The 26,334-nt window shown below is 42.0% G+C and overlaps 1 protein-coding gene across 1 annotated transcript in view; it reads right to left on the bottom strand.

The window, feature by feature from the left end:
• The window catches only part of MTMR10 (myotubularin related protein 10), a 65,685-nt gene that overhangs the window by 28,681 nt on the left and 10,670 nt on the right, over positions 1 to 26,334 (bottom strand). Inside the window, exons 3-5 of the mRNA XM_006259750.4 lie at positions 13,533 to 13,669; positions 11,241 to 11,313; positions 7,898 to 8,040 (exon numbers count right to left, since the gene is read on the bottom strand). Of these exons, the coding sequence (XP_006259812.1) occupies positions 7,898 to 8,040; positions 11,241 to 11,313; positions 13,533 to 13,669 (353 nt within the window). The remainder of the gene's footprint in view (positions 1 to 7,897; positions 8,041 to 11,240; positions 11,314 to 13,532; positions 13,670 to 26,334) is intronic.

The following is a 26,334-nucleotide window of genomic DNA, read 5'->3' as shown; positions in this document are numbered from 1 at the left end:
ATTGTCCAGAACGAAGTTAATCATCCTGAAGCATGTCCTGCAATCCCAATGTTTGTTTTTTTTTTACTATTGAATTTAATAGAATTTATAGAAAGATGTAGATACTGTAAATTCTATGCATCTTGGGCCTTCCTACAGACACAGTAAAAAGGACTTTTGCTTCAATCCAGTGGCGATTCAATTTATGACACAGGGGAACAATATCCAGATTGGAGTCCCTTTACAGAAAGAGTGAAGCTTTTTTTTTTTTTAACATGCAGAGCCACAATCAGTTATGCAAGCTGTGCCAAATGTACCAGCTGTATGACAGCGCTTTATAAAACTAGTGGCCAGGTGGGCTTCCAATTTTAAACAATGGGTGCATTATATCATGGAATAGAGTCTGTGATCCCCATAATTTTGTACTGTAACTTTTAATCCCAGTAATTTTAGATGCACAGGAAAGGAAAAACATCTGTGCTAACTCCCCCCCGCCCTTCTTCCTAGTATACATATGCTGGATATTTGAAAATTATATATTTAATCACTTTGTCATCACAGGCATCATAGTTTACAGCTATCTGTATTAGAAATTTAGGACAGGAGTGGACTACTGGTCATCAAATCCAGTCCCCCATTATTATATAAATTCACATCATCATATACTCCCTTCCACAAACTTAATGATCTTAAAGGTAATTAGATATCTTGTCCAGGCAGCAGCCTTGAAGGAGTTAACGAAAGGCTTAATCACTTGCGACTAAGCAGCCAATTTGAAACAGCTGCTGTAAAAGACTGAAGCCCAGACAGAAGGGGGCAGCAGGTAGAGAGGTTGTTGAATATGCAACATGGGAGAGAAAGGTCTAAGCAGGAAACGTAGGAGGGTAACAGTCCTTAACTACCTTCACTGGGTCCCGAGATCTTGGAATCCTGGCAATTTGGACTGCTTGTAGGAATTTCATTTATTTTCTAGTTTTATAAAAGTACAGAAAGTCAGAAAAGAACTCAACTGGAGAGATATGTAAGTTTCTCCAATCAGTGCTGGAAGGGAGGCCAATGGTCTTTGTTGCTTATTTGACAAACAGAAACTAGTTTGCCGGTCAAGATATTCCTTTATTTAAGCACTGCAAATATGAATGTAATTAACAAATATCAATCCAATGTTTTGGTTCTAGCATTCTGAAATACTGCATTTACAGTTTCCACGTAAAGGAACTGGATTACCTACAGAAGTGGTTTTCATAGATTTCATAGACATTAGGGCTGGAAGGGACCTCGGAAGATCATCGAGTCCAGCCCCCCGACCAAAGGGCAGGAAGTCAGCTGGGGTCATAGGATCCCAGCAAGATGAGAATCCAGTTTCATCTTGAAGGTGTTCAATGAAGGCGCTTGAACGACCTCCGGTGGCAGGCTGTTCCAGACCTTGGGGGCTTGGACAGTAAAGAAATTCTTCCTTATGTCCAGCCTGAAACGATCTTGTAGTAGTTTGTGACCATTCGACCTCGTCATCCCTTGGGGCGCTCTGGTGAACAAACGTTCCCCCAGATACTGGTGGTCACCCCTGATAAACTTGTAGCCTGCGCTTTTCCAGGCTAAAGAGCCCCAGGGCTCTCAGCCTGTCATCGTAGGGTCTGCTTCCCTGACCTCTGATCATGCGTGTGGCTCTTCTCTGGACTCTCTCAAGCTTCTCCACATCCTTTTTGAATTGTGGAGCCCAAAACTGGACGCAGTACTCCAGCTGCGGCCTCACTAAGGCCGAGTACAGGGGGAGAATGACATCCCAGGATTTGCTTGAGAAGCATCTATGGATGCAAGCCAGTGTTTTGGTCGCTTTACTAGCCGCAGCATCGCATTGCAGGCTCATGTTCATCTTGTGGTCAATGATGACCCCCAAGTCTCTTTCTTCCATAGTGCTAGCCAACAAAGCACTGCCGAGCCTATAAGGATGCTGCAGGTTTTTTTTCCCCAAGGTGGAGAACCTTGCATTTATCGGCGTTGAACACCATCAGATTCTCGTCCGCCCACTTGCTGAGCCTGTCCAGGTCAGCCTGGATCATCCGCCTGTCTTCTGGTGTGGATGCTTTGCCCCAAAGTTTGGTGTCCTCTGTGAACTTGGCCAGTCCGCTTCTGACTCCAGTGTCCACATCATTAATGAAGATGTTGAACAGTATGGGTCCAAGGACAGAGCCCTGGGGGACCCCACTGGTCACAGGACACCACGATGAGTGACTTCCATCAATTACTACCCTCTGGGTCCGACCCCGGAGCCAATTTTCCAGCCAGTGGATCGTGGAGGACCCAAGGCGACAATTGGCCAGTTTCTCCAAGAGACGATCATGGGACACCAGATCGAAGGCTTTTTTGAAGTCAAGATATATGACATCAATCTCATCTCCCTTGTCCAGGTGATAGGTCACCTGGTCGTAGAAGGAAATGAGATTGGTCAAGCAAGACCTACCCGCAACAAACCCGTGCTGGCTATCCCTTAAGATGTTGGCGTCGGCCAGTCCATTAAGGATGGCCTCTTTAATAAACTTTTCTAAGATCTTCCCTGGGATAGAAGTCAGGCTGATGGGCCTATAGTTAGCCGGATCCACTTTCCTCCCTTTCTTGAAGATAGGCACCACATTGGCTTTCTTGCAGTCTTCGGGCACTACACCAGAGCGCCAAGAGTTTTCAAAGATCCGCACTAGAGGCTGGGCTATGATGCTCGCCAGCTCCTTGAGTACCCTGGGGTGAAGATTGTCAGGGCCGGCTGACTTGAAGGTATCCAGCTTCTCAAGATGTTCCTTCACGAAGTCAGCATTTATGGAGGGCAGGGGATCACCCTCACTTGAACTTCCCGGCCCTGTAGCGGGCATGGGCGTCCCATGGGGCTGATGGAAGACCGACACAAAGTACCTATTTAATAGGTTGGCTTTTTCCTGGGCGTCAGTTGTCAGTTGCCCCATCTGGTTCAGCAGGGGTCCAACGTTGCCCCTGCTTTTCCTCCGGCTTCCCACGTATCTGAAAAAGGACTTTTTATTGTCCTTGATGCTCAAAGCTAGCTGGAGTTCAGCTGCAGCCTTGGCTTTCCTGGTCAGCTCCCTACAGGACCGGACCTGTGCAGAATAATCCTCCTTGGAGGTGACTCCCATCCTCCATCCTTTGTAGGCCTTTCTTTTTAGCCTCAGGCGGTCTGCTAGGTCCCTGGAGAGCCAGGGGGGCTGCTGTGCCCTCTTGCTGCCTTTCCTCCGAGATGGAATAGACTTAGTTTGTGCATTGAGGATCGCTCCCTTGAGGAGAAACCACTCTTCTTGAACTCCCCTCTCCCTGCGGTCACAGTCCCTTAGGGCCTTACTGACAAGCCTCCTGAGCTTGTCAAAGTTGGCTTTCCTGAAGTCAAGGACTTCCGTGTTGCTGACTGACTTGCCAGCTTTTCGGCGGATGGTGAAGGTGATCAGCTCGTGGTCGCTGTCACCCAGCTTCCCATCGATCACTAGGTCGCCGACTAGGTCATCTCCAGTAGCCAGTACCAGGTCGAGCAGCGCTTTGCCTCTCGTTGGCCCATAGACTTCTTGAGTCAGGTAGAGGTCATCCACGCACGAGAGGAAGCTTATAATTTAAAAGCCCTGAAGCAATATATCAGGAGGTCAGTGAATGATCTTGTTGTTCACCCTCTACTGAACTTCAAACATTTTCCTGGTGCTTTTAAACAGGTTTGAAACTCCATCCACTAGCCAGAGAAAACTTTTTAGTCAAAGTTTCCAGGACGTACACGTACATTTTGACATTCTAACTTTTGGTAACTTTAAGTTAAAAACTTCCAGTATAAGCATGAAAGTATCCAAGACTTTCCATTTAATGGTAACAAGATGCTACAGGGTGATACCTAGCTATAATACCTCATTTGATTTCAGCCTTGAAAACTTTAAAACAGACTTTAAAACACTTATTCTGTAGATCTTCAGTAAGTTTTGAAGTAGAAGAGATGCATCTTAAGCTAAAGCAGTGGTTCTCAACCTTTTGTGTACCGGGACCCATTTGCAAAGATCTATGGCCTGTCCTGAACAACACCCTACTAGCCCTGCTGGTACCTGACCCCTAGTACCCTGCCGTGCCCCCCACCTTCCCCCCCAGTCATGCTGGTGCCCCTCACTCCTGATCTGCAGCCCCCAGCCCTGCCAGACAGGCCCATAGCTTCCCCCATCTCACTCGGGCCAGAGTGTGATGGCTGCTGCGGCTCCAGCTCATGCAGGCGGCAGTGGAGCAAGTCTAGTTCTGACATGGGCCAGAGGAAGGAGGAGAGGGGGCCTGTGGCATCCCTCCTGCTCTGGGCTGGGGCTGCCATGCCATGCCAGACAGCCTGGTCAAAGCACCTCCCAACCCCCAAGCAGCATCTCCTGGCCACCACGCCCCCGTGAGCATGGACATCAGCCTTGGTGCCACCAGGCCAGCCACGCAGCTCTCCCCTGCCTGCTTCCCCCGCTGGAAGGGGCAGGTGCCTTCCTGCTGCCCCTCTGCCCTGCTATAGTCTCAATGCTTTCCCAGGACTTTCTTGCAACCCTTTGAAATATTCTTGCAACCTACTTTTGGGTTACCATCCACAGGTTGAGAAACGATGGGGTAAAGCATTCAAGAGCTCAATTTCTATTCCAAGTAAGTGGCACAACTCTAGGCACATGGAGTGTCTGCTTAGCAAATACATATACATCACTAATATTATATATATATATATGCACACATTTATCTATGTGCGTGATTGTAGATTTACAAGTACACAGGTGGAAAGGAACATTTAAGCTGTATAAATATGTATATTTCTGGGACTTGAATTAAGCTTTAAGACCAGATGATATGGGATATAAATAATTGGCTAGATCTGTTTGCCTCTGAGTCACTGGTATGAATTTAGCCTACTCTGAGCATTCAGAAAAATGATTACTATTTGACAGTTGCCTGCTGACATTTGTAAAAGCAGTTCTATTTTCTATTGAACAGGTGTCCTCATCTAAATCACACCTGTTAATGGCCTTGGTTAAAAAAAACAAAGCAAAAACAAAACCCAGGAAGGGACGTGGTTTTCATGGGGGACCTAAATTACCCTGACATCTGCTGGGAGGAGCAGTCAGCCAAATCCAACCGCTCACGTAGGTTTTTAACCTGCGTGCAGGACCTTCACCTAATGCAAGAGGTATGTAGTCCCTCTAGGGGGAATGCCTTACTGGACCTGGTGTTGGCTACGGAGGAGGACCTGGTAGGGGAGCTGCAGATTCGTGGTCACCTTGGGGACAGTGACCACTAATTAATCGGATTCACCACATGGTGTAGGGTGGGTAAGATAACTAGTAGGGTGGAAGTGCTGGACTTTAGGAAGGCTAACTTCAGTGTGCTTAGGAGTCTAGTTAATGATGCACTGCAGGATAAAAGTATTGGCGAGATGGGAGTCCAGGAAGGGTGGTCGTTCCTAAAGAAAACGATCCTTTGGGCATGGAGGGAAACTATCCCAGTACAAGGGAAAAGGGGGAAAGGAACCAAAAAACTTCCTTGGCTAAACAGGGAAATCCAGGGGAGCCTAAGGGCAAAAAAGAAGGCATATAGGCGGTGGAAGCAGTGGGAAATTACCAAGGAGAAGTATATCTACTTGGCTGACACTTGCAGGGAGGCAGTTACAAAAGCCAAAGCAACTACAGAGCTGAGGCTGGCAACACAAATTAAAGACAACAAAAAGTCTTTTTTAGGTATGTAGGGAATAAAAGAAAGGCGCAGGGCAGCATAGGACTCCTACTGAACAAGAAGGAGCAATTAGTGACAGACAGGGGGGATATGGCTGAGCTCTTCAATGAGTTTTTTGCCTTGGTATTCCTGAACACAGCTCAAGATAAGTCTCTTAATGGGTTCTTAGATGGGCAGAGGGACACCAGCCTACCAACTGTCAGCGCTGACTTGGTGCAGTCACTTGAATGGACTGGATGTGTTCAAGTCAGCAGGCCTGGATGAGCTGCATCCGAGAGTACTGAAGGAATTGGTCAGTGTCATAGCAGAACCACTGGCACAGCTGTTTCAATGCTCATAGTGCTTGGGTCAGGTCCCGGAGGACTGGAAAAGGGCCAGTGTGGTCCCTATTTTCAAGAAGGAGAGGAAGGAGGATCCGAGTGATTATAGGCCAGTCAGTCTCACCTCCATCCTTGGAAAGATCTTTGAAAAGATTATGAAGGATCATAGTTGTGGGAGTCCAGCAGGAAAAATAATGCAGCAGGGAAATGAGCATGAATTTGTAGCAGGTAGATCATGCCTGACCAATCTGTTTTCATTTTATGACAAGGTCATAAAATGCTTAGATACAGGAATAGAGGTGGATGTCGTTTTCTTGGATTTTAGCAAGGCCTTCAATACAGCATCTCATCCTATTCTCATAAATAAATTAAGAGGCTATGACAGATGTTTACACGGTCCGGTGGGTGGTAAATTGGCTTGGGGGTTGTACCCAGAGAGTGGTGGTAGACTGGTCAGTATCAGCCCAGAAGGATGTGGGCAGTGGGGTCCCGCAGGGTTTGGTCCTTGGACCTATACTCTTCAAAATCTTCACCTGTGACTTGGACGTGGGTGTGAAGTGTACTCTGTCCACGTCTGCGGATGAACTAAATTTTGGGGTGAACTGTACACTCCGGAGGGTAGGGAACGATTGCAGGCAGACCTGGACTGGTTAAAAAAGTGGGCAGTAAACAATAGGATGCAGTACAACAAGGACAAGTGCAGAGTGCTGCACCTAGGGTGCAAAAATATCCAGCACACCTACTGGCTGGGAAATGACCCTCTCAGCAGCACAGAAGCGGAAACAGATCTCAGAGTCATAGTAGACTCCAAGATAAACATGAGCAGTCAGCGTGACAAAATCAGCAAAGCTAACTGCATTTCATCATGCATTAGCAGATGCATGACGAATAAAACCAGGGAGGTGATACTTCCCTTCTATGCGGCATTGATCAGACTGCAGTTGGAGTACTGCATCTAGTTTTGGGCACCGTACTTTAAGAAGAATGTGGATAACCTTGAGAGGGTCCAGAGGAAGGCCACTCCTATGGTTAAGGGTTTGTAGGCCAAGCCCTATGAGGAGAGACTGAGGGACCTGGATCTCCTCAGCCTCCACAAGAGAAGGCCGAGAGATGATCTTGTGGCCACCTACAAATTCATTAGGGGGATGGAGCAAGAGATCGGCGATGCTCTGTTCACCAGGGCACCTCTTAGGGTAACAAGGAATAATGGCCACAAACTGACAGAGAGCAGATTTAGGTTAGATATCAGGAAAAACTTCACTGTAAGGGTGGTCAAAATTTGGAATGGGCTTCCAAGGGAGGTGGTGCTCTCCCCTACCTTGGGGGTCTTTAAGAGAAGGCTGGATAGGCATCTGGCTGGGGTCATCTGACCTCAGCACTGTTTCCTGCCTAGGCAGGGGGCTGGACTCGATGACCTGTTGAGGTCTGTTCCAACCTTAGCATCTGTGAATCTATGAAGTGAGAATAAAGCCCCCATGAAGCACTTTCCTAAATACATGGTTGTATAATGTGGAAATTACAACATTACTTGCACTGTACCTTTTAGGACTTCAATTTTGCCTTTTTAAAAGAAAGACTAGTACAGCCTAAATTTGCATTTCTGATATAGATGTGAACAGACCATATTACCTTCTGAACTATGTAATCTTAAGTAGGTTCACCTTATTTGTAGAAGTTGTTCATATTTCACCCAAACAACTACAAAAAGGAATGTAAAATACTTATACATGCATAAGCAGGTTTTAGAAAGATCAAGTCATTGGTTTAACTGGCAATCTATATTATTCTAAAATTTCTATCCTGAAGCTAGAAATCAACAAGAAGTCCCATAGTACTACATCTGCCACTGCACAATCACAATAAAGAACTGAAGGCTTTAATACCTTTTTTGCACTTTCAGGTCCTGCTTCATCGAAGCGAAATCTGACAATACGGAAATCTTTGCAATAAATAATTAATTCCGTTGGATTAAATTTAAGTTTCTGATTGGGACCAAGGACCTTCTGTTTCCTCTTTGTGTCATTTACTGAAAGAAAGAGAATTTTATTTTTTTAAGGATAGACAAAATATTTATACAGCAAAAATACAGCTAGCAAGATGCATCCTTCCTTTCAAGCTGTTCGGCATGAATCCTCCTGATAAAAACATTTTAAAATGATGGACTATTGGAATGTCATTAACTGCAAATATACAACATTATCCTTATTTGCTCAGTCTATTTCTGCCATTGGTTAAGCATTCCAGTTTGGCTCCTTTGCTATTCATTCTACCTTAATGTTATTCCCCCACCCTGCTACAGCCCTGAAACCTTTATCTAAATTCTTGTTTGTTGAAGGACAAATGGCCAGCAGTCCTCTCTTTAGGACAATACCATCATTACTAGGCAAAGTACTGATGTTTATTAATACAGCATCTTAGCTTTGGGGAACAGCACACAAAGGTAGCAAACTTCAAAACCACAGATTTTAACATTTAAAAAAACCCCAACTCTTCCCTTAAAACCAGTAAGATTTTGATATAACAGCCCACTAAACATAGTCAAATAACCAAAGATTAGAAACGGAGATTTAGCATAGCCTGTAATGAACCTTCACAATTCCTCCCCTACCCCATACAGCTCACAAGGGAAACAGGGCATCTGTGTTACTGAAACACTACATAGCAAGTATTCTGTTTTTGAGTCAGTACTACAAGAAGCACCTGAGCCAAAAATGGGCTTAATGATTTGTTTCTCAAAAGACCAGATAAACTGCGAGAAAACAAACATGGCCAAACCTGCAGAGGCAGTGATCACATTTCTCTATGGCATCTTAATCTGTTCCAAGCAGACAAACACCATAGTTTGACAACAGAACACAGTCCTTACTAATAATGTTTAAAGTATTTAGGGATTTCTTGTAACTGTAGATATTCTTTAACTTAGATGGTAAAGCCAAGGGAACAGTTATTGCATGGAAAACTGCCATATTCAGTTGTTTGCAAGTATCTTTGAACTTAATTAAGAATTCTAGCTTGTTGCTTGCAAGATTAGCCAGGCCAAGTTCCAAGAAGCCCAAGGAAAGACAAAAACAACACACTTGCAAAACACAGGGGGAACTTATTTTTGTACAATGTAAAGCTATTTCTCTACCTGTAATCTTGAAGATGCTGTAAATTTATGTCCTGAACATGAAGTCGACAGACACAGGTATTAAGTAGAATGCTACATATTCCACCCCTATACATAAAGCAGCTGGGGTGTAGTTTGGGAGGCCAGGGTTGATATTCCACAATCAACAGAACCCTGAGATGTTTCCAAATATAATACTGAATGCAGACTTTCATGCTAAAAACTCCAATAAACAGTGCAACTGAACTGCCCCCAGATGCAAGTGAAAGGAAGCATCAGGTGCAAAACAGCAAAGCTTTTTCCTTTTGACCATTAGATATATAACAAATACTCAAGTAGAGGAAAAAATTTCAACCTGTTCAACATAAATGGCACAAGTTATGCAATCATGCAGCTTTAATCTGCTGCCAAGTTTGACAGGTTGTTTTCCAGACATTATTGTTAACAAAAAAAGAAAAAAAAAGATGCTGTTTGTTTTCTGATTTTAGCATATGCTTCAAAACTAGAGAAATTTGGGATGAAATGAGCATATAACCTTTATAAAGAAGAACCAACTCCAAACTGCTCAATATTTTGAGTGGGAAATACCATACGCTCCAAAACAAACTACTGTATTCTTTAACAAGGGTTAAAATCACAGGCAGATTAATAAATGGGTTCCCTTGGAAAACAGTGGGTTTCCCCTTGCAGGTGGGCAGCATTCTAGCCTGAGGGGTCCAGGAGTGGGACACAGGGCTTGTGTGCATGTGCATAGCTTCACACATGCATGTGGTCAGGAAAATATGTGGGCAGCATGGAGAGTAGCTGCCTGCAGGTAAGTGTATGGGGGGGAAGTGGCTTGGGGGCGGGGTAGATCGAGGCTCCCACAATGAGGGTGGGAGTGGGACAGGGGACTCTGCTCATCCAGAACAGTGCATGGGATCTGGAGATGGGGTGGGGACTGGAATGGAACCATAGGCAGCTTGTCCAGGGGGCGCGGGGGGTGGGAGGGAAGGCTGCTCCCCACTGCTGTGCACACCCCCCTGGGGAGGCATGGGGGACCACACATCCCCCCCAAATTTGTGTGGGGGGCAGACATGAGCTGCTCGCTGTGGGCTCAGGGCTCTCAACTCTCTTGCCTTTGCCTTGGGGCCCCTGTGCCAGCTGCATGCTCCCTGCCCACCCGACAGCAGTGGGGGTGGGAGGTGAGTTGTGCCTTCTACTGCTAGGTGGGCAGGGGATGTGCAACTGGCATGGGGCTCCTAGGGCAAAAGCACCAGAGCAGAGAGCCCCAGGCCCACAGTGGCAGCCTGCATTCGCCCTTGTTCCGCTTGTCTCTGCTCCGGCCATGGCAATGAGGAGGGAAGAGAGGTGGGCATGTGCCACCCCACTCCCAGCCCAGCTGGGTCCACCTGGCTTCCCCTGCAGGGCATGGAGGCCCGCCCCACCTTTGGCAGCACCAGCACCAGGAATGGAAGAGGCCTCTTCCTCCCCTGAGCCCAGTGTCCCAGTAAATCTTAATCAGCCACTGGTTACAATGGCAAAAGATCACAGACAAAACTGATTTCTGAGACAGAAACAGAGATGTTCCCCCATGCTAACCCTAGAGTCTGAGCGATTGTGAAAGGCTCTCCAAAGGCAAGAACTTATGCCAACCTACAAATTTTTCACAAAAGTTGCTTATTCTAAGATTGGATTTTTTACTCCATTGAAAAAAGATGCATAAAAATCTCTCCCCACTGTGGGAAATAATATTTATAATTGAGCATATATTATAAAATCAGGACAAAACAGTAATCAGGAGTAGCTTGACAATTCTTGGGACCAGCTTGTATCTCGAGAAATAAATTATAACTCTCCAACCTAATATTTAGTTTTCTGGGGAGATTAAATTTATATGGTACATATGTAAAACAAACATTTAGGTTGTTACTGTTATTAATTTAATTATTCCAGGATCAATTTAATACCTTTCTTTCAAAAAGTGGATTGAAACTATATGATCAGTCTGTGAGTTAGACATATTTGCTGCTACTATGCTTATAACTATGCCTTAATGTAGCAAGCAATGGATATTTTCACCTTGAATGTACAAACATCCTTTAAAGCTTTTCCCCATACTTAGCTATCTGACATACCTGTGACGATTTGTTCAATGCATGTTAGTGGGACATCATGTTCACCAAGAAGGAGGTTTTTATAATGGAATTTCTGAAAGACAAATTAATGACAAAAAGTAGGAATGTGGCAGTAATATTTTTAGCCCTATATTTTACAAACATAGCTGAGAGAAATCACTGTTGACTTAGATAAACACAAATAACAAGTCAGTATTTACTGCGCATTTGTCAACCTCATCACAAATCATAATACTCTATAAAGGTGAACACAATGCAAGATGGAAAAAAATACTCCTGCCATTTAAGATTAAAAAAGTTACTGCAACTATTAAAAAAACAACCAAACAACTTGGAGACCTGTCAAGGGAAAGAAAAAAAGCTTTATTTTGATATTGTTAGATAAATCAAATAAGTGGTTCCTGCTGAAAGTAGTTATAAATCTATGTAGGTATGTAGTTCACTAGACAGGTTATGCTGCTCTGAGAACACCACGTGAATAAGATGCTGTAGTTAGTTATTAACTTCTGTTGCTTCATATGCTTTTACAAATGCAGAAATTATAATCAGCTTTATTTTATAGACAACTGAAAACTTTATTCTCTATGAATTTAGTCTAGCCTCAAAACAATTAAACTAGAGCAGAGAAATGTCACTGGACGACCTTAAATCTACCTAACTGGATCACAGGTCACCTAGAGAACAGTGTTTGTTTTTTGTTTTTGGGGGGGTTTTTTGGTAGAAAAGAATGAAAGCCAAGAAACAACTGAATAGCAGAAATGGCTCTGGCAGGGTAGATTTACTCTTTGTAGACCAAATCAAAGATGCATAAGCTTTCATAAACAGCAACTTATGCATCTGACATGTTAATGGAAATGCAACATGCCTTACAGTTCTTAATCAGAGGTTCCCAAAACTAGAACAATATTTTTGCTAAAAACAGCATAAAGCTTCATAACTACTTGTAAGAAGGTGCAGCCTCCAGAGAACTGAAACCCCAGCTTCAAGTAGGCAGCAGCTTACAGGTTACCTGGCCAGAAGGTTGGGAGACAGCTGCAACTGATAATTAATGAACAAGGGTGACCCTTCAAAGAGGGTTAAAAGCTACAGAAGCAGAATGGGAGAGGGAAGGCTATGTTGCTGAGGGAGTAGTACAGTTTGACTTGCTCTCTGAGGGTCAGAAGAAAGGCTACAGGATTTGGTCTGTCTGTACACCTTTTTGTTGTTTCATTTGTATGAGACAAGTTTGCCCCCATGAAAATAAACTGTCTGGAAAACCTAGAACAGAGAGCTGACTGGCCATGAGAAAGAAGCTGGGTGAGTGACTGGCTTACACTGCCATAGCAAAAACTGTAAAATTTTGTTTTTGTTTCATAAACATACAAAATAAGCCACAGCCTTTTGTTGCATGTGCTAGCCATGATTGAATTAAATTCCTTCAAAACTTTAGAAATTTGGTTTTGTATGTGCAAAGAGAGTAACTATGAAAATCCTTAAGTCTACTATAAAATGTGTTTAATGTAGGACTCTTCAGTTTTCAAATGTTAATATTGTGTTGTAATGCTTAACATTACTAAGGTTGTGATCCTTGTATATTTTTTGCCTCAATGAAGCAATGGTTTCCCCCTTTTCTATTAAAACAATCTTAACTGTCACTTTTTGTCTACAGTGACATGATACTTCTCTCTTTAAAAAAAATAAAAAACCCTGTTTTCTTACTGTCTTCAGTGAGATGGATACATGCTATATCAGAAAAATGGGGGTAGAAGGGATCTTGTGGAAACTATTTAATTCAACCCTTGCTACTAAGGATCGCATATGGCAAAGCCATCCCAGACAAACAGATGTCTGATCTGCACTTATAAGTCCAATGAAGGAAATCCCACCACTTTCAGAATTAGGAAGTTGTTCCTAAAATTTGTTGCAAAATTGATGCTAACTTAAAGCGCTCTCTCGTTCTCGCTCTCTCTCGCTATTAAAGAGATGACTCTTTAAAACATCATTTCCTAAAGAAGTCAAATAGCTGGAAATAGACCATGTGGACTTCCATCATTAATTCCCTCTGCTTTAATACTGTAGTTGAAATGATGTGCTCTAGTAAATACAAATAGAGTAAATTTGGAGTGGAATACCAATAACATCTGAATTGGCTATTTAATTTCACCTTTGAAGTTCTTCACCTTTGTTTTATAATATGCTGCAAGTGAGAGTATCTAGGAGATTTAGTATTATTTAAATTAAATTATTAATAAGATGGAAGTAAATAAAGTTATGATGTGTCAATTATGGGAGGAAAAAACTCAAAAGGCATACCTGAAGTGGCATAGGATCATCCGTAATAAAGGAAGTCTTAAAGTTAGTGCAAACCAGTTTCCCCCACAAATCGTACTGACTTGTATCTGTTGCAATGCACTTTCTCACAAAATTAACTTCGTTTACCACAATTTCACCTAAAACAGAAAGAGGGAAAGAGAAAAGTGTAAGGTAAGAAAACTTAAAGTTTAATGACAAATGACCATATTGCTTTACATTTTTCAAATAGTAGGCTAGAAGCTATACTAATTTAACTTTAAATTGAATTCTGTCTAGCTGAGATGGGCTCATTTTAGCAAAAAGGTCTTCTCATTTTATTAGGGCTAAAATAGAGACTTAAGCAGTAATACCTCCCCCTTCCCTGCAAAAACTCAGCCACTGCTCTAGACAATGAGGTAAACTGCCAACTGTTTAAAAATGAGTAATAGTTTAAAAAAATATTTTAAGAAATACTCCAATAAATTCATGAAATCAGTCTCTAAAGACTTCTTTAAAATTATATTCAAATCTCTCTCATTTTTCTTAGTCTGAAGGATACAAACTGAGGCAATTGTCAAAAGTGAAATTCTCATTTACACATCTAATTCTTTATTAGTCCTCATTGTGAACCCATAAAAGGAAATGGAATAAACTACAAACACATTAAAGAAGATGTTACTCCTTTTCAAAGCTTCTACTGTCAGTTGCTAATGAATGACATTAAGAAATCTGTCTAGCAAGAGGTTACTTAACATGAATATATGTAAATTTATTCATGACTTCCTGGACAAAGACTTCTAGTAAGAAGAATCATGTAAGAAAAATCTACCCTTTAAGAAAGGATTGTATGGGTAGAAAAGAAGACAACTCAGTAGCACCTGGAACGGAGGTTTCTATAACTAAATCAGTGACAATACCACCCTTGCTTTGGGATGTGCAATCTATCACTTGCTGCTGAGCTGTCCAACTTCTGAAGGGCCACATGCGTTGAGGACTGCACCAGCAGGGGTTATACACAAGCCACACCAAAGCAAGCCAGGAGCCATGTAGGCACCTGCTGCTGCACCATATGCCCATGAGTACCCCTCTACCCACCCACACTGCACCATGTGCTCACCCACCTCCAACCCCACCTCCTACTTCCTGTGCTGTGCTACACTGCTCCCTGGGGCAGGGGCAGGCTGAGGAAGAGGGAAGGGGAGTCCAAAGGCTCCAGCTATTTTTGCAGCTGCAGTAATGGGGGGGGGAGGGAGGAGGGGGGAAATGGTAGCAGAGTGGGAGCCCAGGGGCTGCCACTCAACTCTTCACGGGCCCCAGGCTACCACTTTAACCATCCTGACTTACTAAAGGTCCAGGCATGCAGAAAGTTCCCTTCCATCACTGAAAAGTCATATCTATTCTATTATTCACTTCTGCTGGCTGTCAAACATGACAAATCCAAAATTTAACTTTCTAGTGGTTTTTGTTAGTTTTTAAAAGAAAATCTAAAGGGTGGGGTGGGGAGAGAACCTTAATCATGAGTGACTTCATCATCTTGGGTAATTAACTCTTGCAGCTTGAACTGGGGCCTGGAGAAGTTCAGCACCTCCCAGGTGAAAACCTAGCTGCTCATTAGACTTTACTACTAGCTGCTTCATTTATTGGTGCTAAGTAGCAGAAAAACTCATGGACAGAATTAGACAACCTGAATAGGTCACCCATTGTCTACCTAGATGTCAGTAGAGGATTAGCTCTACAGAGCATTTTCTAATTTTCACTCAATATACTTAAAATTTAAGAACAGGCAACATTTAACACACATGAATGTTGCAAAGTATTCAAAATTGGGAAATACTCACCTCATGTAAATTTTTTTTTTGGTATGTGTGGGGGTGTACACAGCCTGTTGTATTAAAATATACATACAGGCTGTTTTTCCCACACATACAGAACCCCTGCCTCCATCAATAACCTGCCTGGGAGATTAACTAGGATGGTATAGCAAGAGATTAGTTAAAAGATGCATAGTGAACAACACATGGGATGGCAAGAAGGGAATATGGTTTCATAGGTGCAGAGAGCTGAAAGCAACTGCAGGAAACTAAAGTACATCCACACACTACAACGCAGTACTATGTAGGGAGACTTGAGCTGGCTGAGATACAGTAAGCAGTCTAGCTGTGTTAACGGAGCATTTTGCCCAAGTTAATTGGCCAATTTCAGGCAGCACAAGTCAGCTCTAGTACCCAAGCAAGTTCAGTTAGATTAGGTATTGGTACATGTTACTGAACTGTCATGTAATGGTCCCTTGCATTCTATCCTTGCCTCTGCTAAAAGAGCTCTCTATGACGCTGGGTAAATCAAATGGTTATTAACTGCTTTTTATTTCACTGATGCATAAATGGAGAATTTTGATTTTTTTTTTCTTTCAGAAGGGCTTAACTCACAGTTGGAAGTAAAGATAATGGGAGCTGTGCTTGGAACTTGTAAAGTGCTGTATAATGCCAGGTATGCTGAAAAACACTGCTCGATCTAGCTAGAGTGGGGCAAAGCTTTGAGAACTGAAAGCAGGGACTCTTTCTTCTGTTTCCCTGCTGATTGCCCTGCTGGTACCTTGCTGTGGAGGAGGAAGCTGACTAATATTCAGAGGCTGAACTGTACATCTTTTAATTTAATTTCTGTGCTTCAGGTCCCCATCTGTAAAAGGTAAATAAGTCCCCTTCACGGGGTGTTAAGAAAATGTATTAGCCTGAGTGCTTCACAAGTGTTATAATAATGTCCACCAAAGACCTAAGGAGGAAAACAATTCTCTCTTCAAAGCAGAACTTAGAGCATGCAGTTAAATATGTAAAGGGGCTACATGCTGAAAAAGGGAAAAATAAATTACTGAACTGATGCTCAAGTAATAAGCACTGTCCCTTCCATGCACTGAAAGACATGGGGTCCTGGGGGGCTGGGGGAAGCAGCCCCCCAGGACCCCATGTAATTAAATATTACTTTCAAGTAATATTGTGATCATGTAATTAAATATTACTTTCAAGGCACATGAACAAGGGGCCACAAAACAGCTATATAGATGTCTATTATTTTTGCATTTGGTAACTTTTGAGTCCTTGACTTTGCAACTGCCATAATGTTCACTTAGCAATTTTTGTATGTTTTCTTTGTCGTCTGAAAAAGCAAACCAGAAACAGCAAAGTCCACCATGGAGCATCATGTGGCATCCCAATGAATCATCAGCAGGGCTGGGAGCCTTCAACCATGTCTATGCTGCGCCTGGCACTACTCTGAAAAAACAAGCTCTACCTACTCCCCCTGCAGATGCCCAAGCCTAGCAATTGGGCAGTACATACAGGTTCTAGACATCACCAGCATGCATGCTCTGTTGGCACTTTAACTTTCTATCCTAGTCTCCCTCAACTCTCTGACCATGTCTTCTCTTTCCATCTACTTTCCCCAACACTCCACTGGTTTGCAGAATTAGTTTCCTTGCCCAGCCAGTCCCAGTCACTTCTCCATCCTTTGCCCCAAGACCCAGGCTTTGTACTATTCCATTATCTAAATCAGCCCTTTAAAGCTCCAAATCTGGCTTGTCACCTCTGAATTCTAGACGGACAATTTCTTCCTCCACACTATCAAGTGCCAGTAAGACAGTCAGTAAGGAAACAAAAGAAAAAGTCCCTGCTCTGAGTTCTTGTAGCTTCACTCTAGCAAGATGGAAGCTGTCACTGTGAGAGAGCCCAGCTTCATCCCTATAGCCCTGGACAGAAGCATCCTTGGCTCCTTTAAGAATGCCACAGTCTCGTCCTATTTAGGTGCAAAGGCATGTTCCATACTTCGAGATCACATGTAAGGTACCAGCAAACACTATGCTAAATTTCTCTTTACATTTGTGACAAACTTCAAGTATTTGAATGCTATGTTCCCTCCCCACACAAACTACATTAATTTTGCCCTCTTAAACTAGTCAATTCCTACAGACTCCTGATGACACATGTACCTTTCCCCCACAACTCTGCCCCCCAAAATTGTGGTGCACGTCATAAGTAGGGAAGCTGATTTTTTTTCTGTAGAAGCGCCTCTGATTCCTGCTCCACAATGCAGCAGCAGTGGCATTACTATCCAGATGACTGAGGGAGTCTATTGACCTAATGGCTCTTTGCCTATTACTTCAGAGGTCTTAAAGATCACTTCTCCTTTTTATAGTTTATCACAACTAATCAAACTAACCTTTTTCAGGGTAATTCTGCTATATGCTAGCTGCTCCTCATCTCTATTCTCCTAATTTCAGGCCTTGGAACTCTTTTTTTTCCAAATCAGAGATCCACCACAGAGACCAGTCTTCAGCACCAGCCACCAGGATTTTAGTTTTTAATTAAGGAGGATAAGTCAGCTGAAGATTAGGCCTACCCCTGCTCCATGAAGCCTTATCTAAAAAACCCCAAAAACTCTTCCCCCTTTTTTCTGCCTTACCAAAAACAAGGTGCATGTCTTATGTGGAGGTATATCGTGTGTGAGAAAACATGGCCATTCTTGCTCTTCTCTTAACTTGTCCAACTAATTAGTATTTTTCTAACTGGTGACCAGAACTCACCACCCTATAAGGTTGGACTAGAGCTGCAGTTTAATGTATCTAATCTTTTGAGCATTGTATCTCTTCCTGCTCTGTCAAATGGCACATCCGTAGGATGTTCACTGATTACAGTTGTTCAGGATTCTGTTTTAGTTCTCTTGTTCATAGCATTTTAAGAGTTGTACTAATGAAATATCTCTGGTAATTTTAAGGAAACTTCAGTATCTTCCCTCCCCCCCCCTTCCCCAAATTAAAGAACTTTTTTTTTCTTCCATTACCAGTCTTACTACTTGCAAAACCAGTTCTCATTTTACTAGTGAGAATCTACCGACATTTGGAATATACCCAGTAGACCATGATCTTCATTACAGCCAATCCTTCTTGCTTCCTCTGCATCTTCTCCAAATTTGCAGAGCAGCACAGAAACCTTATTATTCACTATTTCAAAATAACTTCCTTGTGTACCTTATTTTTCACATCTTAAATACATACCAGATCTTTTGATTAATAACTTCCCTTCTGCTCTACCCTATCCTGCTCAACTTTTACATTAGGCACTGAAGTCACTAATAAGTCTGTCCATTTTGAACTTAGGAGTTAGGTTATCTAGCCTCTTCAAAGTAGTTAGTATGCAAAATAGTATGATTTCAACCTCAACATATAAGCATTTCTGCAACCAAATCTGTGAAAGTTTAAAAGCAGATGCCATTTTCAAGGGGCCCAGTGAAAGCTTCCAATATATTCCAATCTAAATACTTACTCAGGGTTTTAGTATGGATTCATTACTCATGATGGCTACAGAGAGCAATATGAAGAACCCTGCAAACAATTTCAGTATTGATTTAGGAAACTGACCGAATAAAATGGAAAAATGCTTGGTCTGACTTATACAAAGAATTTTTTTGCATTAACAAAGTCTGTAAGTCAATAGATGGCTTTCTATGGCAGTGTCAATGGTGGAGATATTCAGAGATATTACACTGCACATTTTTTCACAATGTAGCTGCAGCTTTTTCCGGTAAACAGTCACAAGCTGTTCCAGACGGGGAACAGCAGTCAACACTTTTTCATGTGACTTGAACAGTCAAAGAGTGATCTTGGGAGATAAGAAAGCAGTCTGTATTAACTATGACAGCTAACTAAAACAAATGACAAGGTTACCACCTTCTGCACATAAAGTCTACTCAAGTTTAATAAAAAATATACTTGATTCATAAAAAATAAGAGCTGAAATATTCTACTTCAGTAATAATGCTTATTTCAAATGGGGAATTTTATAAAATTACACATCTGAAAATTCTGACAAACACTCCAAAAACACATATGTAATAAGCTGAATTCATAGTACCTTGGATTTAATATACAGTTACCCGTTTAGGAAATATATGACAACTGGTAGGTAGATTAATGTATTTATCAATTAATGTAACTAATATGTCAACTCACCATCTGTAATATCCTTTACTTCTGAAAGTCTTCATAAATAATAATTCACATGACTAAGACTTCATCTGAGATCTTTCATACTTAGAATATTTAACCACCCTGCTAAAAATCTAACACTATCCTCAATAAGTTACAAGGATACTTGCACTTTTCTGAAATCAACTGACCATCATATAAAGATGCAGAGCTTCTTGTATGTTAGGAGATCTCCATTATAATTGCATAAAACACGCACACAGTTCATCTGGTAAAGCAACAGTGCCATGCCAAGTAACGCATTGATGGTCTTTGTGGCAGCAAACCTTACTTAATATTTACTTTGTCAAGTACTACAATTGCTTGGAATTATGCTAGATGCACCACTGTGCTGAAGACAACTTTGCCTTTTCCACTTGTAGCATAAATAAAGTCAAATTCACCTCAGCCTTAGAGATAGATTTGAAGTTCAGGTAGGATATTTCAGCAGATTTTCTTGATCTATAGCACCCTAAAATTAAGTGCATTTTCCACCACTCCATCATCTTAAGTTGACATTATTTAGCCAAAAGACACAAGGACAGAATAGAAATAAAATAACCAACCAAACCTTAGCTCAGTTTATTCAGTAAGATCTGTGCACAGCATCAACATTTTATAATAAAACATGAAATATCAGAAGTTTATATTTTTGAATGACCTTACAGAACTCTAAATGTCTTAAAATGAGACTCTGATGTCAAGGTCTGCTTGAGTTTTCAGCTTCTATCATAAAAATTTGAACCTTCGGTCCTCCTGCCCTATAATGCAACTCCAGGCCTATCATGGGAGTGTATGGGAAGGGACCTTTCCTAGGGGAAAAGCTCAGGTGTGAAAACTTATAGTTATGCAGGATGCAAGGAGGAACAGTCCACCCATGTTCTGCTCATTACGGCTGCTCTCCCCCCAATCATCTGTCTTCAGAGGCTTTTTCAACTTCCCCATCAGGTTTCCCCAGTCTGATCAATGTATTCTGGTTTGTCAAAACTGGCCTCTTAACCTGTAGCTTATTGGGCAACTGAATGGAGAGCACGTTGCATGTATAGAATGTACGTCTTCATGCCTTCAAATCTCCCTAGTTTTCTTCTGCCTTCTATTACAGCATCAGTAAGAAAGGGAGTCTTAAAGGATGCTGATGCACTCTGTCTGGCAATCTTCCCATAGTTTATCGAGACCTCTGACTCTGTTAAGCTCCTGTACAATCATTCACCAACCATAAATTATATTGCTATTTCTTAACTTGCTTTTGTGTATCTGGTGTTTGATTCTGACACTGGTCAATAATTGCAAGCAATCTACTTGAAAGATTTTAAATGAACGGGGTAAGTACTACTAAAATAACAGGATTAGTAGTTGGGACTTGCAGCTTTGTATCCTTGACTATGGAAATTTCCAATCTTGAAGGTCAGGGGTTGATTTCTGAATGACAGTATAAAATGCATATCCTGACAGCTCGATCTGCATTTGCAATTTTGCTGCCTGAGATTTTCAGGTGCTGTCCATAAGGGCCCATAATTCATGAAGTATTTCAAACTGCTAAAAAGAGAGAAACAATCTTAAGCAAGTTAGATGTCTCAGACTTCTCATCATGGCATTCACCAAGCACTTCTTATACAGAGTATTAAACATAGTTCCAGCTAAACCAGTTTCTAAACACGGTTCCGCCAGCCTACACAAACAAAAGCAGTACTGATCAGTGGGGCTTTAAAATATGCAAGAACTGAATTTTCCTGAATGCAATTCAGAAACATGTCCTCAATAATTAATGATTTTGTCTATTCTGACATGTTCAAAAGAACTGAACTGTACTTAAATATGGAAATATCTCCATCTGCAAAAGGCATGCTTAACTGCTGGCTTAATGACACTGTGAATGTGTTACACTTATCACAAGTGGTTTCAAAATACCTTACAAAGGTCTCCTCTATACATTACAGGTATTATGCAATTACCTTGAGACCAGATACACATGCAAAGTAGCTATCACATGATAAAAAGGTCCAACCAGCTACAAAGTTAGACCTCAAAAATGAGTACTAAGTTTATAGCTGGTTGCCATTGATGTTTAATTAGCATGTATAGCAGGGTCTAACCTAGAGCTGGGAGCCCCCTCTGGACAGGCTCCTAGCCACAGGGATGCACCATGCCCAACATAAAACCCCACCAAGTCCTAGGGATCATGGCACATGTGAAATGGCAGGAGGCACGATTGCATAAATCATGCGTTGGAACCCATCACACCTTCACCTACACATGTAGAGGAGGGCCAAAGTCTCACAACACCCCTTGCACAGGAAGTCTGAACTCTACAAATGAGAAAACTGGGGCAGAGAGGCATACAGTGACTCAAGGTACACAGAAAGTCTGGGAGAAAACCAGTATGAGACTGTCTGATTTTCAGACCTAAAGTAGACAATGATGAGAACTGCAGAGTTTTTGTTTTGTGTTTTTTTTTATAATAGGTTTCACTAAAACTCAGTTTCCAAATCCCTACTATTTATTCTAAAAAACAAGTATTTCAGAGAGTTACTTTACCTTCACCCAATAGTAATATCTGGCAGGGAATGTAATATCACTTACGTTGTAAAAATATCAGAAGAGAAGTATAAAGTACAGCTGACATACCCCAGCAGCAGATTGTTAGTAGTTATAGAGCAACTTTATTGCTGAATGGAGACACCAGTTAAATTGACAACATATGGTAACTCCAGCATATCAAAAGGTTGATATTTGGTAGGTGTACAGCAGTCTGTGAAATTAAAGTTTACTGAATGGTGCATATAATTGTTCTTTATTCTAAAGTTAGAAAGAGAAACTGGTAAGAGTTCTTGTTTTACACTTCCATTGTGAGTATAAATGTAGACTAACTTGGATAAACCTTTTGCAAAACAAACAAGCAAACAAAAAATTCAAAGTCCCAGATCAAAAACTGAAGATCATGTTAATTGTATTTGAGAAGCTTAACACATTTCAGGATGTTTTAGGGGGTTATGTAGGTGTACCTCATCAAAATTTCAAAAACCTATAACTGATCTGACAAAGAGCATATGAATAAATGGCAGGCCCATGAAACCCTGATTATGGCAAGCACTCAGCAGAACCACTCTCTCTTCATTTCTATGACAGTTACAGACTTTCAAGAACTAAGAAGCACTCAAGTCCAGCTTTTTAAAGTTATGTGGGTGCTTAATGTCTGCTGAAATCAATGAGGACTAGATGCCGGAATACCTTTTTTAAATATCTGGCCTTGTACTTAGAAGCATCATGTATGACTTAGTGATGGACATTAAGTTGCTACTATGCCATTGTCTTCAATTGAAAACATAACTTATATAGAAGCAGAGAACAGTTCTTGAAAAGTTTACATAATAACATAATCAAAATTCAAATTTGAGTATTAGTCAACAATCAAATATGCATCGACAGTACCACGGCAGTGCAACTGCCAATCTGAATGATCATTTAACCACATTTTAAAATGAGTAAAGTAGTTGCATGAGTTTCAAATGTAATGGGAAACTATCAATTTCTTGACTAAAAACGAACACGCACAGCACTATTCAATAATACGGTTAGTTATGAAGCAAAGATGAAGTTCTGAATATCTTCAGTCATTTAGCTGCCTTTTTCTAGCTGTTCTAGTTGGAGAATAGAATAGTGAACATGTGGGTTTATTAACATGCTCTAAGCATTTAAATGTAAATTTTCTCTAATCCACTCCTAAATGAATCTTCTGTTCACTGTGCTCAGTAGCTACTTTGAAGTTCAAAAGAAAATATTCTCATGAGATTCTGCTTGTAAGCTCATCAAGTACTTTCTAAAAAGATTTTTAGAGAATTTTCTTGTATTAGCAGTACTCCAAAAGATCAAAAAATTGCACGCTGTGTTAAATTTTACTACCTGTTCTTCAGATTTTATACAAACTTTTTGCTATGCATTAAGCATATTTTATTATTCAAATTAAAAATAATCTAGGCCCATACATATTTAAGACAAGATTCTAAAACTATATCACAACTGGAGAAGTATCAAGACTTTCTAAGAGGACGTCATGATATTGTGACTTCCAGCAGGTAGAAAATTATTTTAAAGAGAGGTGGGTTAGTTTTGAATGGAAAAAGTGGTTTTGCATTCAGAAAGATAACCAACAGACTTCCTCCACTCATGTAGCAATCAGAACATGAATGTGTGTTACTTGTACAAGATAAAACAGCTTATTTACCAAATCTAGTAGAAAAACTAATAAGGAAAATCTTGCATATATTACAGTGTCTAGAGAGTGCTAGGGTCCATTAGAGAAAAGATAAAGGAGACCAACATGCTTACAGTTAGCAATTTTAGAAATAATGCTGATTGGGAACAAAACTCCCCAAGAAGTTGGTGCCCAGCAATTATTCAAAGCAAGCTTTGAACACCTTGTGACATACACAGGCTGACAGCATCCAAGTTATACAAGACACACTTGTGTTCTGAATTCTTAATTTACTCTTCCCTTTGCCAGAGGTAGATTAAGATTTACTGGGGCCCTGGGCAACCACAAAATTGGAGGCCCCCTCCTCACCATGGGAGCTGGACTCCAATGAGGGGTGGGAGGAGGCTTCCCCTCCTGGTGCTGCCGCTGCCAAGGGCAGCGCAGGCCTCTGTGCCCTGTGGGGGAGGCTGGGTGGACCCAGCAGGGCTGGGGGTGGGGTGGCACATGTCCATCTCTCCTACCTGCCCCCTCCTCCTAACCCCTGCTATGGCCAAAGCGGAGCCCAGCAGGGTGAAGGCAGATGTGGGCTGCCCGCTGTGGGCTCAGGGCTCCCTCCTCCACCACAAGCTGCCTATAGCTTTGTTCCACTCTCAGCCCTGTGTCCCATGCACTGTCCTGGCTGGGCAGTGCCCCCAGTCCCTGCCCCACTCCATCACTCACCATGGGAGTCTTGATCTGTCTCCCCACCATGCCCCTTCCTCATTAGACTTACCTGCAGAGAGCTGGCTGCCCAGCTGTGTTTCTAGTAACGTGCGGCCGCATACATGCACAGGGGCATTGGGGTCTATAGCCACCCCAAAATTCACCTTAGTCCCCCCCCATAGCCACCTCTTCCACTACTGCCACTGTCTGCCTGCCCCACTACCACCTGAAGAAGTGTGGCACTCCCGGCCCGGCTGAGTCCAGCACCAGCCCAGTCCCCCACCGGAAAGAGGCTGGCACTGCCCCTGTGTCTCCAGTGCAGCATTCCTGGCCCAGCCCACCCACTAGGAAGAGGCTGGCACTGCCTCCGTGTCTCCCAGCAGCCCCAAGCAGGACTGTAGGCTGGAATACCGCACAGAGGAAACCCATTGTTTCCCTAAGGAACCCAAGCATTTGGGGTTCCTTTCTGGTTAATCCACCCATGTCCTTTACCCAACAGAAATGGAAAGGCCTTTGTCCAATGACATGTAGCTTTTTCTGGCCCCTGCAAAAGAAGATGGGCTTAGAGGGATGTGAAAGAAAAGGGAATGTTTTTGATGAACTGAAGTCAGAAGAACATTCCCTGCATAGGAAACAGCATGAAAGGCTGCAAGAAGGCATAAGTGGCAAGAAGGCAAAGAGAGCCTACAGGTGGGAATCCTGGCAATGAGAAAGAAGCAGGCATTAAGGCATTTTAAAAAGCAGAACTAATATGGAACAGAATTGTTCAGTACATTGAAGGCAAGATTTGACATGAATCCAAGTGGATAAATGGTGGTTTTGGCAGCTGTTGGATCAGGTGTCAGAGGGGCAAGCAAGAAGGCTCCTCATTTGTGTTGAGCAGATCTGACACAGCTTCACTTACAAGATGTGACAGAATGTACTTTCATTGGTATTTTTGTAGCTTTTTTACAATAAATCAATCTGGCTGTGTATACTATACAACCTAAGGATTCGCAAAGCATGATTCTGTCAGAAGAGAATAATGGGTAGCAATTCAAGAGGACTGTTCTTAGGCTAGCTAAGAATATAATCTCTTTCTTTTGTAACTAAGTCAAAGATAAAAAATTGACCAACAACAACATACTTAATGGGTCATAACCAAAAACAGAAGTTTCTTGGGACTAAACACCATTAAAGGGTTGTTCCACTGGAAGTCAGTGTAGGTGCTAGGAAATTATAGTGGGGAGGCAGGGGGTGCTGTTTTTTGTTCTTTTACTTGGCTAGTCAAACCTACTGTGAAAGATTTTATTCTTTCTAGGCTCTACTGATTTATGGCATAAGTAATGCTTACCACTAGCTGAATGCTGCTCCTGCTGCTGGTAGGAAGGACAGGACTGAAAGGGGAGACAACTTCCCCCAATCCTTTGGGAACCTTAGCCTACAGAACACCTGGTAGCATATGACTTTTTCTTTTTCGGAATGCAGAGGGGAATATACAGACTTTATCAAGTAAACACAAACAAAAACTTCTTTATAGGTAGCTTCTACCTGGCCCTACAGGTAAACTACAGAAGTTAGAAAAAATCATGTAGACAAACATTTTATATATATATAGTCTGAAATGAAATTCTGCCTGCAGACTTACAGGTGGACTAAAAAAAAGAGCTCATATTATGTAAGTTTGGGACCCACTGGGCATCCATCCATCCATCCATCCATCCATCCATCCATCCATCCATCTATCTATCTATCTATCTAAAGTTTGTAACTTATAAACAAATACCTAATGAAAAAAAGAGCTCAGAATTCATAATTATAGACTGAAAATGGCAGCATGCAAATGCCAACCTGTAAGTCTCCATGAAGAATTTCATTTCAGACAATGAACAGATAGGGCACGTTCAGACAAGCCAGCATGCGCCTCTTGCAGCATC

Source organism: Alligator mississippiensis, chromosome 11 (assembly GCF_030867095.1).
Source record: "Alligator mississippiensis isolate rAllMis1 chromosome 11, rAllMis1, whole genome shotgun sequence".
NCBI classification, from domain to species: Eukaryota; Metazoa; Chordata; order Crocodylia; family Alligatoridae; genus Alligator; species Alligator mississippiensis.
This window is presented reverse-complemented; position numbering and strand designations above follow the sequence as displayed.